Source organism: Ambystoma mexicanum, chromosome 9 (genome assembly GCF_040938575.1).
Source record: "Ambystoma mexicanum isolate Mex_15411 chromosome 9, UKY_AmexF1_1, whole genome shotgun sequence".
Lineage (NCBI taxonomy): Eukaryota > Metazoa > Chordata > Amphibia > Caudata > Ambystomatidae > Ambystoma > Ambystoma mexicanum.
In genome coordinates this window covers 532,229,844-532,245,097 of record NC_090931.1, presented here as the reverse complement: position 1 = coordinate 532,245,097, position 15,254 = coordinate 532,229,844, and the positions used below count along the sequence as shown (strand labels likewise).

The following is a 15,254-nucleotide window of genomic DNA, read 5'->3' as shown; positions in this document are numbered from 1 at the left end:
TACAGTGTTTACACATTGGTCTAGTAAAATAATATTTTACAAGCCAAAAAATCATGTGAATAAATCCAAGATAATGCAGAAAAGAAATACAAAGTCATGTAGTGACAGTGCCATATTGTGTGGCTCACCTTATGATAATAGGAATACTTTTTTCTATTGAGAGTTACTACAAATAAGTTATTTGTGAAGCATCCCCTTACACACTCTTCAGAAAACGCTCTCCTGTAAATATTCATAGCTATTCCATGCGGTCCTACAATATCAACGCGCTATAGATGACAGGTGTTACACTTGTATTAACTCTGACAAGCTAAAACATTACAGTTGCCAAATCGGAAGGAAGGCGGTGAGAGGTGAGGAACTGCAGTGCACGCCACAACCGTTTGTGTTGAGAAATGTCTTGAAGGAGGCCTGGTTTTACCTGCTCGGGGTCCGGGCCCTGGGGGCTGCTCAGCGAGGTGTTCAATCCCGGGACTGCCAGGGCTGGGGAGCCCCCTGTCGCCTCCGCATGTCTGGTTGCCTGGGCTGCTGGGAACCCTTCCTCGCTCTCAGACAGGCCTTTGTCCTGGAGCATTTCCTGAAAGAAAGACACACAGCTTTTGATATATACAGCGTCCATCCACACAGATGATTCCAGTGTTTTCTATAGCATCAACATGCCATCTTTGGATCTAAACTCGGAGTGCTTTGGGTCCCAGTGGCAAGGGAGGAATCATGGAGATGGAAATGGGGCACTTGGTGTGGGGTGAGTGGAAATCTAGATATGCAGAGCAAGAAGAGAGGTGGAGGGGACAAGTGAAAATGGGAATACCACGAGAAGGGGCATAGTGTGGGGGTGGGAGTAAAGGCAGAGATAACAGGATAGCGGTCACGTGGTGGGAAAGGGGTTTGAAGTTAAGCTAGGGTCTGCAAGAGGAAATGGTACAGTTTAGGAGGCCGATTGGGTAGAAATAAAAAGTGGGTTGGTGGAGAGTGTGCCTGGTGAGAAGGAAGGAAGGTTTCTAAACAGGGTGGGAGGGGGCTGACGGTGAGGAAATGGAAGGGAAGCTCGAGATAGCAAGAGGAGGTGGGCCGCGAGACACAGGGCAGGGAGAGGAAAGATTGGGGCAGGGAGAGGCCACAGGGAACGGAAGACGGAAATGTTTGGAGGGTGAACGTGGGGGGAGCAAATTGAGGCACCAAGTGGGAATGGGAAATACATACTTGGAGATAAGATGGAGGGGCATGAGGTGGAGTCTAATTAAAGATTGGTTGATCAGCAATAGTGGGACAGGTGATGGTGGATAAGAGTAAAGGCTGGCTGAGCAGGAGGAAGGGCACAGATGGTGCAAGTAGAGATGGGAAAGCAGGAGGACACAGCAAAGGGTGGAGAGTGAAAAACAGATGTGGAAAGCACATTGCTTTAAGTGGGCCAGGGCCAGCAGGGGCTGAGTGGGGCTGGGCAAGGGCTACAGCGGGGCATTATCCCACCACGGCCGCAGCCGCGATGGGACATTTGCCCATCGTCATGATGAAGACAGGCAGCTGTGACTGCCACACAGCATCCCCAAGCAAACTGAAACTTCCAAACTGTGTGCCTGTTGAAGCGATTTTCTTAGAGTTGGGCAAACATCTCTACAGATGCGAAAAATGATAACTAACTGCTTACTGTATTTAATAATTCTTAATGAACGTGATAATGGTGACGCCATCTATTCCTATTTTTCAACTCAAATAGAAGCTACAAGTCCTCACCATACGTTGAAACCTTGGATTGAGGACATTTTTGATTTCTTGAATGAGATTGGCAGTGTAATTTCAAATTCTGATAATATCTCATTGAAGGAAAGGGAGATCAATAAAAATGCAGCAGAATTGATTTGTAAGCCTACACATAAGGGCTTTTAATCACAATCTTTTTTAATAGGGTCGCCTTGCTGCTATATCACTAATGTCCAGGACCCAAGAGTAAGGATGTGTATTATTCGTCTTAGACTGAAAAACGTGTTACTATGTCCAATCAGGTCTCCTAGCATAGTATCCCAATGGAGGACCGTCTATGTGGATTGTGTGGCTTATTGGTGGAGATGCCGGGGCACTTGCTTACGAGTTGTGAAACATTCTTTGAGATACATGCAAGGGGATTTGATGAATTGACTTATGATTTAAGCTTTATACAAAGTGATCAGTTTTGGAGCAGAATATTTGAAGGGAATAATACAATATATTACATGTCGAATGAAATTTCGAAGACATTTTAGGTTCTCTTTATTGATTGATTTGGAGCACTTGATTGGATTTTAATCATATGTGATGTGATATTATGATGAAATAATCTTTTATAAGAATTCTTTTGTATGGATTTTTATTGAATGTATTGTGTTGTTTTTATCATGTTGTTTTTACTGTATTGTTTTTACTTTATTTTTTTTACTTTGCCGAAGTGGTAAAGTTTTAATTAACCAAAATAACACTATAATTAAAGCAAAGAAAGTAACTTCCTCTCGTGACCCCTCACAGGAGGGGTACCTAGAGTAAGTTACAGTCCCAGGCAGCCAGGCCTGTCCTGATAAAAGGGTGGCCCTTTTGGTCTGCCATCCACCATAGACGGAGTGAGCATTATGCACCTGCAGAAAGTATGTGGGTCAAGTGAATGATACAATCTTGGGTTACAATGATGGCTACAAAGTGGTCGCAGGGGAAGAAAAGTGCCCTTTAGACTTAGACTTGGCCATTTGCCTGCACATTAAAGCTCCAACAGCACCTAGCCTTAACCTGATTTGACCCAGATCTACGTTCTATGGGTGTGCATGTTCGTCCTCAATTCCCCTACGCAATCATTGTAGGCGCCAGCCCACTCCTGCATTTAAGTGGAGCCCGGTGTTGTTTTCGCCACCCACTTTCTTTGTTGCCAGCCACTTTCACACGTTCTGTGGATGGGCTATATCAAAACATACCACTACTAATAGCATGTACATTTCTTGCGTTGGGCTTATCGCTGCCTTCCGGCCATTTTAATGAGCTGTAGGGAACGGCATAAAGAGATGGGGAGAATGGCAAAGGGAATGGGTTGACAGGGAAATGCAACAGCTTCCCCCAGTGAGTTAGAGATGATCCAGGAGCACTGCCATAAACGGACTAGGGCAGGGGTCCGGGAATGCACTCTTCTTCTCCATAGAGTCTGCAGACACGCCTCCTGTGGCCTGGCTCTCCATCTGATGGGCACATTCAACCACAAGGCTGCAGAGGGAGCAATAATGAGAGGGGGCGGGAGCTGAAGGCACTTCCAGCTGCACACCTCTTCAAGGCACCTACAGAGACAGAGCTTCTGCTGTCACGATTCACACCCTCAGTGCTAATGCATAGGGTGTGACTCTATGCACGATCAGCCAATGCTCCCGATCCAGAGGCTGCTGGGCGGCTGCCCTGCAGAGGCACCTTTAAAGAAGGGGCTGTGCCCAAGAGGGCTGTTCTCACGCTTGGAAGAGTGAGGGGTGCATGGAGACTGCAGGCGCAGATCTGTGCCCTGGCTACTTGAGAGCAACCAGTGCGAGTTGCTGATCACGGCAATGGTAGAATTGTACCAAAAGAGTAGTGGAACTGTCACTCCGGGGGCGGACAGAGTCGGAAGGAAGAGAGCAATGTGCAACACATTTTCCAAGGGGTGCAGTAGTGACGGTTGACAGCCAATTGAGTTGAAACAGATTTCACTTCAGCTGTAACAGATATCCGGTGATAAAGTGGAGAAGTGTGCTTTAACTTCACAAAGAACACTTCCGGAATGGGGAAAATGGTTGCAAAAAGTAATGGAGCTGTTAACAGTAAGAAATAAAAGTAGTGGAACACCGCTCCTGACTGTTCCCTCTCACTTCGACCACTGGATTCTGGTACTTGTCTCTGAAGGGAACTGTGGAACAGTATGTACTGGGCAATAAAGTGGGGTGATTAGCATTAACTGGCATAGACGAACCCCAAACAGATAGAATAGTTCCCTAGTTACACTCATTTGGAGGGTCTATATCACATTTATTCGATCTTTCCTTACTAAGATAACAGTTTCCCTGACGTGGTCCTGCAGGAAAGCCCTACAACCCAATGTCTTTCTTTTAAAAGTTAAGTTTGCACTTTAAATCAGCTGTCCTTTAAAAGGGGCCACATTTGATAATATTAGTGCATGTTATGTCATATTACAAATAGAGAGAATGTTAGTGCATGTCACACAAGTGACCTCAACGCCCAAATACAGAGAGTATTGGTGCATGTGATCTCATTGGCACCTTTGCAGAGACTTGCATTGCAGTTTGGTTTATAGTGATTTTTTTCGAATAGCATTTTTTCGAATATCATTATGTCGAAAACATTTTGGCGAAAAAAAAATATTTTGAATGTCTTTTTATTTTTTTAAATGGAGGTTACCCCAACCCCCTGTTTTTTTAGCCCTTTTTTTACTTACGAAACAACAAAAAAACCTATGAACTCAAAAATAATACATTCGAAAAAGAAAACAAAATTGGCAAAATGTTTTTGAAATAATTGTATTTCGAAAAAATGTTTTCGATAAAATAACTGGATACCTTGCAGTTTATCGCATGCTGCGAATACAGAGAATATTGGTGCATATGATCCCAGTGGTCCACGGGTATCATTGGATTTCATTAATGCACATAGTGAAAATATTACTGCATGTGATCTCATTGGCACACTTGCAGAGACTTTCAGTGCATGTTATCTCATGCTGCAAATACAGAACATATTAGTGCACTTGATCTCACTGGCACACTTGCAGAGACTTTCAGTGCATGCTATCTCATGCTGCAAATACAGAACATATTAGTGCACTTGATCTCACTGGCACACTTGCAGAGACTTTCAGTGCATGCTATCTCATGCTGCAAATACAGAACATATTAGTGCACTTGATCTCACTGGCACACTTGCAGAGACTTTCAGTGCATGCTATCTCATGCTGCAAATACAGAACATATTAGTGCACTTGATCTCACTGGCACACTTGCAGAGACTTTCAGTGCATGCTATCTCATGCTGCAAATACAGAACATAGTGCACTTGATCTCACTGGCACACTTGCAGAGACGTTCAGTGCATGTTATCTCATGCTGCAAATAGAGAACATATTAGTGCACTTGATCTCACTGGCACACTTGCAGAGACTTTCAGTGCATGTTATCTCATGCTGCAAATACAGAACATATTAGTGCACTTGATCTCACTGGCACACTTGCAGAGACTTTCAGTGCATGTTATCTCATGCTGCAAATACAGAACATATTAGTGCACTTGATCTCACTGGCACACTTGCAGAGACTTTCAGTGCATGCTATCTCATGCTGCAAATACAGACAATGTTGGTGAATGTGATTTTATTGGTCCAACTAGATTGGCAGAAAAGCTCAATGCTTCTGGTTGCATTGGTCCCTATAAAGAGAATATTGGTGCATATGATTTCAGTGGTACGTGCACCGATAATATGAAGGTTTGTGAAGTCATTGGTCCACATACAGAACAAATTAATGGATGGGATTTCATTGGTCCACATACAGAGCATATGCTGGCATATGAATACAGTGATCTCCATTCACAGGGTATTGGTGTAGGAAATCACAGCACTCGACATCCAGAAATATTGGTGTGACATCAGTTGGTCCAGATGCATAGAATATTAGTTCATGTGATTGTATTGTTCCACATCTGGAGATTTGCACATCTGATCCCATCGGGACATATAGCACAAATATTAGCGTGTGTGATTGCATGCTGCCCTTACAGTGAATATCGGTGCATGGGGTTGGGTGGTTATAACGAGCTCCAGTGACCATGTTTCCTATAGCAACAATGGTAGAGGTGTAATTCAAAAAACAAAGGTGGTATTGATGTCTTAATGTTGAAAGGTGTTGCTCTTTCTTCCATCTGATCATGGATGCATTGCTCATTAAGGCTGCACCTCCCCTTTGCCCCACCCCCACACACAGTTTCTTTATCTTCCTTCCTTTTCGTTTTTTCCACTTTCAAAGCTTAGCTTAGTCTACCTTGTCTGTTGAGGTCTTTACTCCTAAACACAGTTTGTCTCCATATCCTTTGTATTATCTATTATTTCTCTCATGAGGATGTATTCAGTAACAATAATCAGAGCGCTTTGACAGAAAAAGAGGGTATTTATTTTATTTTATTGAGCATTTGTAAGGCGCTTTATACAACAGAATTGTGTTTCAAAGCGCCACAATGTGAAATGGGAAATGAACAGGGGAAATAAAAACAATGGCAAAACATTAATATACAGTTGTGGCCCTACTAGGCCTTGTGGCATTCGGCCGTGCAAGTGCATTGGGAGAAGTGCTGGGGAAGGGGATGGGAGGGGAAGCAGAGGGGTGGACAAGTGCTGGAGGAGGGCCCGGGATGGAAGTGCTAAGGGGAGACAGAAGGAGAACCTCAGGCTAAGTGCTGGTACAGGCGACTCTCAAAGGTGGGGTGTGGCACCACCAAGCAGTGTCCACAGGGCAGTGCAGTTGGGGGAGGGGTGCTGGTATTGACTAGGAGGAAGGGCCTGGGATCCTGTGAGATTCATGAGGATCTGGTCAGAGTCACAGGGGGCATATTAGTAGGGAAGGGAAAGAGGTAGAGAAGAACAGAGCTTTGAGCAGTTTCCGGAACTTAAGTAGGGTAATTATTGTATAAGAGCAAAGTCAAAGTTGGAGACTTAAAAGTGCCTCATTGTAAGTATGGCGGTAATGGTAAACATATTTTGGTATTTTACGTACCCCCTGTTTTAAAATATTGCCTGGTTATGAGTTGGGATTGCATGGAATATGTACCAGATGGCAACATACAAAGTTCTACTTGAGGTAAGTAGGGGTTATTTACCCAATGCTGTACTTACTTTGTACCACATGCCAAAAATATCCTGTTTCTTCCCCATTCATAAATTCGTAATTAAGTGATATTTTAAGAAATAAGAGGTATTTAAAGTACCACAAGACTTACCATTATCACTATACTCATAACAAAGCCTAAAGTCTTACCGGAGAATAGGCACATCTTTGCGTGAGATTTGGCCTCCCGTTCCCAAGCCAATGTTTCCCGAATTCAGTCTACCATTATTTGGCCGGTTTTATCTATGCCTATTGTGGGCTCTCCCCATACCAATGCCCCCGCCAACCCCTTATACCTTGCCCTGGCACCCACAATTTCATATTTTTAAATGTGTTAATGGTAACAAACTGCATTTGTCGGGAGCATATTAACGTACCATTGGGATATCGACAACATCCCGAATTGACAGAATGTGTTGCTCTAAATTTTCCTATTAGGGAAGGGTGAGCCTCAAAGTGTTTCACTCACATACATGTTCAAACCTATGGAAATAAAACACGTTTGAATCAGCTTTAGCTGCTTAATCCTTCACAGAGTGAGCTTGCGAGCCGAATCAAGCCGAGTTGGTGAATGTGCAATTTAGCTCGAATCCGTTCGAGTCAATTCGAGCCATAGGTCACTATGGCTCGAATTGTGTTCAAAATTTACCAAATTCATGTGGATTTGAAGAAAGGATGGGTCAAACTCTCAAACCTTTCTCTGGTGAAAGTGATGAAATGCGTTTACCCATCTCATCACTGCTCCCAAAAAACGTGTGTCCTATTCTCAAATGGCATCAGAATGTGCAATGAGAGGCCCTTTTCACCCTTTTCGCATTGGCGCTTATAAGAGGATGTTTATATTTCAAAGCTGATTCCAAAACAAAAAACATAATTTTTTTTTAATGCATAGAACTTCGTCACCTCCACCAGCTCCTAGTTGGAATAGGGTCACATTAATGAATGCATAAACGGGTCATTGAGCTACTGCTGTCCCACTTGCATTTCTACTCCTCAAACAGAGGTAGACATTTTTTTTCTTCTTAACACTTCACGTTAAGGGCCTGTAACCTGGAAATACACTCCCAGCACCCATGTGGGTACATTAGGGATGGCAACTCGTTGCTGACACTAATGTCTGCATGGGTCGTGGCCAGCACATAATTAGTGCTACCGCACAGCCCCGTGAAATGCTGAGGTTACCTTTGTGGATATGGAGATCTGTGCATTTTTTAAATTAACAAAAATGGAAAAAAGTGCATTCTTTTTTATTTGCATTAATTTTTATATCCCTGTTGTATGATTTTTTTGTTAGCCACCAGTAACACCGAATTCTAGGATACTGGTCCAACATCCTAGAATTCAGTATTACAAAAGAGCTGTATTCGAGCAAATCGAAACCAACAAATACTCGCAACTACACAAGCAACTCGATTTCCAGCTGAAAATCTTCAAGCCTCAGCTCCAAATGGCTTGAATCTTTCAAGTCGAGTCGACCTCAATTGTTTAGATAGGTTTCTCAATCTGGGTCGCCCATTCCCAGTTCCTATCTTCCATCAGTGTGCATGCATCTTGCCACCTTATGGTCCTCATTACAGGCTTGGTGATATCACTACGGTAAATCCGGCGGGATGCAACCAAACGGACCTAACGTTACCAGCACCTGATATCCCAGAATTTCTGGGATATTACAGGTGACGGCAACAGTATTTAAATTCCCACCCGTAGGACTCCATGGGAGGATGCCCAGTATTACCAGCACTGGTAATACCGGTGCTGGTAATACCTGTGGTTTTTGCCGGTGGGGGCCTCATTAACCTCCAGCTCTTGTCTGGAGGTAAAACAGTCCACCCCCACGGCAAACTTTTAGTTTGGCGGTGCGGGAAAAGTGGCGGTTACTGAATTACTGTCACTTTTTTCCAACAATGCCAAATTTGTAATGAGGGTCTGTATCTCAAATAAAACATATAACTGATTGTCAACAATCCATGGCTTTGTGATCAGTTCCTGGCCAAAAGGAACTGTATTTGGCTGCTCGCCCTTCTCCACCCACTTTTTAAACAAGCTTAGCCAATGCACGTTAGGCAGGTTTAAGGAGATGTTGGAGTTATTAGGGTTCTGATTAATGAAGTGCAAGTGCAAGGATGCCCCAGCGCAAGTATTTCCATGCAGGGTCTTCAAGAGCCAAAGCCACTCCGTGGTTCTGATTCAATAAGTGCAAGTGCAAGGATGCCCCAGCGCAAGTATCTCCATGCAGGGTCTTCAAGAGCCAAATCCACTCCAGGGTTCTGATTCATGAAATGCAAGTGCAAGGATGCCCCAGCGCATGTATCTCCATGCAGGGTCTTCAAGAGCCAAAGCCACTCCTTGGTTCTGATTCATGAAGTGCCAGTGCAAGGATGCCCCAGCGCAAGCATCTCCATGCAGGGTCTTCAAGAGCCAAATCCACTCCATGATTCTGATTCATGAAATGCAAGTGCAAGGATGCCCCAGCGCAAGCATGTCCATGCAGGGTCTTCAAGAGCCAAATCAACTCCATGGGCCTGATTCATGAGGTGCAAGGGCAAGGATGCCCTAGCGCAAGTATCTCCATGCAGGGTCTTCAAGAGCCAAATCCACTCCGTGGTTCTGATTCATGAAGTGCAAGTGCAAGGATGTCCCATCGCAAGTATCTCCATGCAGGGTTTTCAAGAGCCAAATTAACTCTGTGGTTCTGATTCATGAAGTGCAAGTGCAAGGATGCCCCACCGCAAGTATCTCCATGCAGGGTCTTCAAGAGCCAAATCCACTCCATGGACCTGATTCATGAAGTGCAAGTGCAAGGATGCCCCAGCGCAAGTATCTCAATGCAGGGTCTTCAACAGCCAAACCCACTCCGTGGTTCTGATCCATGAAGTGCAAGTGCAAGAATGCCCCAGCGCAAGTATCTCCATGCAGGGTCTTCAAGAGACAAAGCCACTCCATGGTTTTGATTCATGAAGTGCAAGTGCAAGGATGCCCCAGGGCAAGAATCTCCATGCAGGGTCTACAAGAGCCAAATTAACTCCATGGTTCTTATTCATGAAGTGCAAGTGCAAGGATGCCCCAGCGCAAGTATCTCCGTGCAGGGTCTACAAGAGCCAAATTAACTTTATGGCTCTGATTCATGAAGTGCTAGTGCGAGGATGCCCCAGCGCAAGTATCTCCATGCAGGGTCTTCAAGAGCCAATGCCACTCTGTGGTTCTGATTCATGAAGTGCAAGTGCAAGGATGCCCCAGTGCAAGTATCTCCATGCTGGGTCTTCAAGAGCCAAAGCCACTCTGTGGTTCTGATTCATGAAGTGCAAGTGCAAGGATGCCCCAGCGCAAGCATCTCCATGCAGGGTCTTCAAGAGCCAAATCCACTCCATGGTTCTGATTCATGAAATGCAAGTGCAAGGATGCCCCAGTGCAAGTATCTCCATGCAGGGTCTTCAAGAGCTTAATCCACTCCATGGGCCCTTATTCATGAAGTGCAAGTGCAAGAATGCCCCAGTGCATGTATCTCCATGCAGGGTCTTCAAGAGCCAAATCCACTCCATGGTTCTGATTCATGAAATGTAAGTGCAAGGATGCCCCAGCGCAAGCGTCCATGCAGGGTCTTCAAGAGCCAAATCAACTCCATGGGCCTGATTCATGAAGTGCAAGGGCAAGGATGCCCTAGCGCAAGTATCTCCATGCAGGGTCTTCAAGAGCCAAATCCACTCCGTGGTTCTGATTCATGAAGTGCAAGTGCAAGTGGAAGGATGTCCCATCGCAAGTATCTCCATGCAGGGTTTTCAAGAGCCAAATTAACTCTGTGGTTCTGATTCATGCAGTGCAAGTGCAAGGATGCCCCAGCGCAAGTATCTCCATGCAGGGTCTTCAAGAGCCAAATCCACTCCATGGGCCTGATTCATGAAGTGCAAGTGCAAGGATGCCCCAGCACAAGTATCTCAATGCAGGGTCTTCAACAGCCAAAGCCACTCCGTTGTTCTGATCCATGAAGTGCAAGTGCAAGAATGCCCCAGCGCAAGTATCTCGATGCAGGGTCTTCAAGAGCCAAAGCCACTCCATGGTTTTGATTCATGAAGTGCAAGTGCAAGGATGCCCCAGCGCAAGTATCTCCATGCAGGGTCTTCAAGAGCCAAATCCACTCCATGGGCCTGATTCATGAAGTGCAAGTGCAAGGGTGCCCCAGCACAAGTATCTCAATGCAGGGTCTTCAACAGCCAAAGCCACTCTGTGGTTCTGATCCATGAAGTGCAAGTGCAAGAATGCCCCAGCGCAAGTATCTCCATGCAGGGTCTTCAAGAGCCAAAGCCACTCCATGGTTCTTATTCATGAAGTGCAAGTGCAAGGATGCCCCAGCGCAAGTATCTCCGTGCAGGGTCTACAAGAGCCAAATTAACTCCATGGCTCTGATTCATGAAGTGCAAGTGCAAGGATGCCCCAGCACAAGTATCTCCATGCAGGGTCTTCAAGAGCCAAAGCCACTCTGTGGTTCTGATTCATGAAGTGCAAGTGCAAGGATGCCCCAGCGCAAGTATCTCCATGCAGGGTCTTCAAGAGCCAAATTAACTCCATGGTTCTTGATTCATGAAGTGCAAGTGCAAGGATGCCCCAGTGCAAGCATGTCCATGCAGGGTCTTCAAGAGCCAAATCAACTCCATGGGCCTGATTCATGAAGTGCAAGGGCAAGGATGCCCTAGCGCAAGTATCTCCATGCAGGGTCTTCAAGAGCCAAATCCACTCCGTGGTTCTGATTCATGAAGTGCAAGTGCAAGTGGAAGGATGTCCCATCGCAAGTATCTCCATGCAGGGTTTTCAAGAGCCAAATTAACTCTGTGGTTCTGATTCATGAAGTGCAAGTGCAAGGATGCCCCAGCGCAAGTATCTCCATGCAGGGTCTTCAAGAGCCAAATCCACTCCATGGGCCTGATTCATGAAGTGCAAGTGCAAGGATGCCCCAGCACAAGTATCTCAATGCAGGGTCTTCAACAGCCAAAGCCACTCCGTTGTTCTGATCCATGAAGTGCAAGTGCAAGAATGCCCCAGCGCAAGTATCTCCATGCAGGGTCTTCAAGAGCCAAAGCCACTCCATGGTTTTGATTCATGAAGTGCAAGTGCAAGGATGCCCCAGCGCAAGTATCTCCATGCAGGGTCTACAAGAGCCAAATTAACTCCATGGTTCTTATTCATGAAGTGCAAGTGCAAGGATTCCCCAGCGCAAGTATCTCCATGCAGGGTCTTCAAGAGCCAAAGCCACTCCATGGTTCTTATTCATGAAGTGCAAGTGCAAGGATGCCCCAGCGCAAGTATCTCCGTGCAGGGTCTACAAGAGCCAAATTAACTCCATGGCTCTGATTCATGAAGTACAAGTGCAAGGATGCCCCAGCACAAGTATCTCCATGCAGGGTCTTCAAGAGCCAAAGCCACTCTGTGGTTCTGATTCATGAAGTGCAAGTGCAAGGATGCCCCAGCGCAAGTATCTCCATGCAGGGTCTTCAAGAGCCAAATTAACTCCATGGTTCTTGATTCATGAAGTGCAAGTGCAAGGATGCCCCAGCGCAAGTATCTCCACGCAGGGTCTTCAAGAGCCAAATCCACTCTATGGGCCTGATCTATGGAATTTTTTGCATGGTGCAAAGTGACTTTTCACTGGTGCAAAGTGACTTTGCACTGCAAACAAACACCCTGATTCATGGAACAGTGCAAAGTGTCTTTGACACAGTTCCATGAATCAGGGTTTGTGTCGGCAGTGCAAAGTCACTTTTCAGCAGTGCAAAGTCAGTTTGCATGGTGCAAATAAATTCCATGAATCGGGCCTTATGTTTTTAGGGTAGTCCCACAAAATACATTTTAATAAACTGAATTTAAATGGGAGTTATTTACAGGGCCAGTGTTTATCCCGAAAACCAGGTGTGGATGGGGATCCCGAGGACTAGGCATGCAGACCTCAGTGTGAAACCGTCTTCACTTGCATGAAAAAAGATTCAAATCATTCCCAAAGGCGGTGTGAATGTTCGCATCTCTGGTGTAAACATGAACTTAACTTTGGTGAATACTTTCGTAAAAGTTCACAAATCTATGGGTGGGAGTGGTCAGTTTTGTGCATTTAAGTGTGCATCCAGAATGCACAAATGGGATGCCCTTTGACGTGTGTGTAAAGTCCACGTACCCGATCTGCCTGTCTGGAAGATGTGTAAGTGGGTGCGCAATGCACACATGGATGCTTCCAGAACCTTCTATGTACTGTTGTCAAACTAGGACAGCAGCAATATGAGCCATGGTTGAGAAGGGATACCCCATTTCACATTTAAATGCAACTCTGCCCCTAAACACCAACAGCCATCTATTTCTACAGTGCTCACATCCCAGTGACAATGAGCTCTTAGCCCTTTGCGTCGTACAAGATCTTACTGCAGGCCCAATCATTTAATTAAGTGCTGAAGACAGGCTGATGCGCCTTCGCCAAGACCAGCAAAGTCTCCCACCAGGAAATTATTTATTTACAGAAATAAGTTCTCAATGAATCATTGGTGATTGCAGAGTGCTTGGTAAATATGCTCATTCCTGGCAGTCTGGATCAAGGACAGGATAAATGGCAACCTCGCAGAATTTGAGAAGGCCACTGATTGTTTTATACCTTGCATATTGCAAGTTATTTATTTAACAAATTATTCAATTAATATATTTTATCTTCAAACAGACAAAGAAAATGTAAACACCAAAGTGGCAAGTGCTAAGTGCGATAAAATGAACATGCTGAACATAAAATGAACATACATACAAACAAGTAACTTGTTCACAAAATAAATATGTGTCAGTCAGGCGGCAGAAAAAGGAACAAAACATGTGTCCAAAGAATACAGTCTGTGTTGTTTCAGCGGAAGCCTTTCTGACTAAACACATGACTTACTAACCGAGAGAAGCCACGCCACACCGACCTAATCATGGGCTCAGGGGTCTACATAAGGCACAGTTCCAATCATGATGACTGTGCAGCCTCGCAGCTACTTCCATGGCTGCTTTACAAGGCGCAATACATTTCGGCAGAAAATGTAATAGGGCTCTGCCTTCATCAGGAGCAGAAAGGACCCCCCTGATGCGTCACGGTGCTCTGTAGTTTGGGTAATTGTTAGGCTGTTGGTGACATCCCTGTGCCTTGCCCCCGTTCACACCTTCAACGGGATGGGCTCCTCCAGTGTCCCTGCTTGCTACTCTCCCGAACCGTCTTACCCTTTTCCCTCAAGCCAGGTGTCCTTTTCCCTGTGAAATAAGGGGGTGCTTCAATATTAACATGGTGGATACCTCCCGCGCTTCCATTCACCCACCTCACCCATTCCTCCTGTTTCAACCTTCGTATAACTTGAAAACTTTGCATAACTTTTTAAAGATTTAATTTTGCAAAGGTTTGTGTTGTCCAACTTTTATTTTCCAATTCAGTAGAAGTAACCAGCAGTTCGAGTAGGTCTATGATCCTTGTCTCTACACAAAAGAAGCGCAGGTGTGGCAATTCTGCCTTTCCAAACGCCAGCCATAGACAAGTTTTGTGAACGTTCTAAATCCCTAATCCACTTTTTTTCAAAAAAATATTTTGATGTAGTATTATGAGGATTTATCTGCGATTTGATCAACTTGTTGTGCAAATTATAATTTGTGCGTGCAAACGATGTCTTTCCATGGGCCCTCTTGCAGAACACAGAGATCAGTGTAAGGCTTGCTCAGGCTGATGAGTGGGGGCACCCTGCAGTCACAGACATGCCACTGCCCATGTCTATATAACACATGTTTTCAGTTAAATTGAATTCTACATCAAAGCAATGATTGACATAAAAAAGTCACAACGTCATTATTACAAAGTTGATTACAATTATAAATCAGACTACATTTTAGCTAAAGAGCACATCTAACATCCATCCACATATTGTGTATATGTAATATATTGTATTATTGGGTAAAAGTTTCTAATAATAAATATTGCTGTTGTTTTCATAAAGTGACATATGGTTAAGGGGGGAAACAATATACCGATTGAGGAACAAAGTGAATAGGGGAGCCCAGATTTCATTCAATGTACTTTCTGTCCATTACATATATTCACTAGGTGTTTACTCAATGAAATCATTTTCTAGCAGGTCTGCTTCCAGTATTTTGAGATTTGCTTTTTAGCTAATAAAGTAGCTTTTACTTCAAAAGCATTCATACTCCCTTCAATTCACATTGTCGGTATGCATGTAGTGTATGTGTGTGTGTATACGTACGTATTGGTATTTGTAGCGCATAAGCCCAGCTGATAAGCATCAAAGTTCTGTACAATGAGATACCATAATATGATATCATTACATGGATGCCATTAGGAGTATGGAATATTAAGGGTTAAAATAAAATGATGTAGAGAGAGGGAAA

At 44.6% G+C, this 15,254-nt stretch overlaps 1 protein-coding gene across 2 annotated transcripts in view; it reads right to left on the bottom strand.

Moving 5' to 3' along the window:
* The window catches only part of TBX4 (T-box transcription factor 4), a 613,533-nt gene that overhangs the window by 476,441 nt on the left and 121,838 nt on the right, over positions 1 to 15,254 (bottom strand). For both annotated transcript variants that reach the window (XM_069615083.1, XM_069615082.1), the window contains exon 2: positions 422 to 577. In XM_069615083.1, the coding sequence (XP_069471184.1) occupies positions 422 to 574 (153 nt within the window). In that variant the 5' untranslated portion in view covers positions 575 to 577. The remainder of the gene's footprint in view (positions 1 to 421; positions 578 to 15,254) is intronic.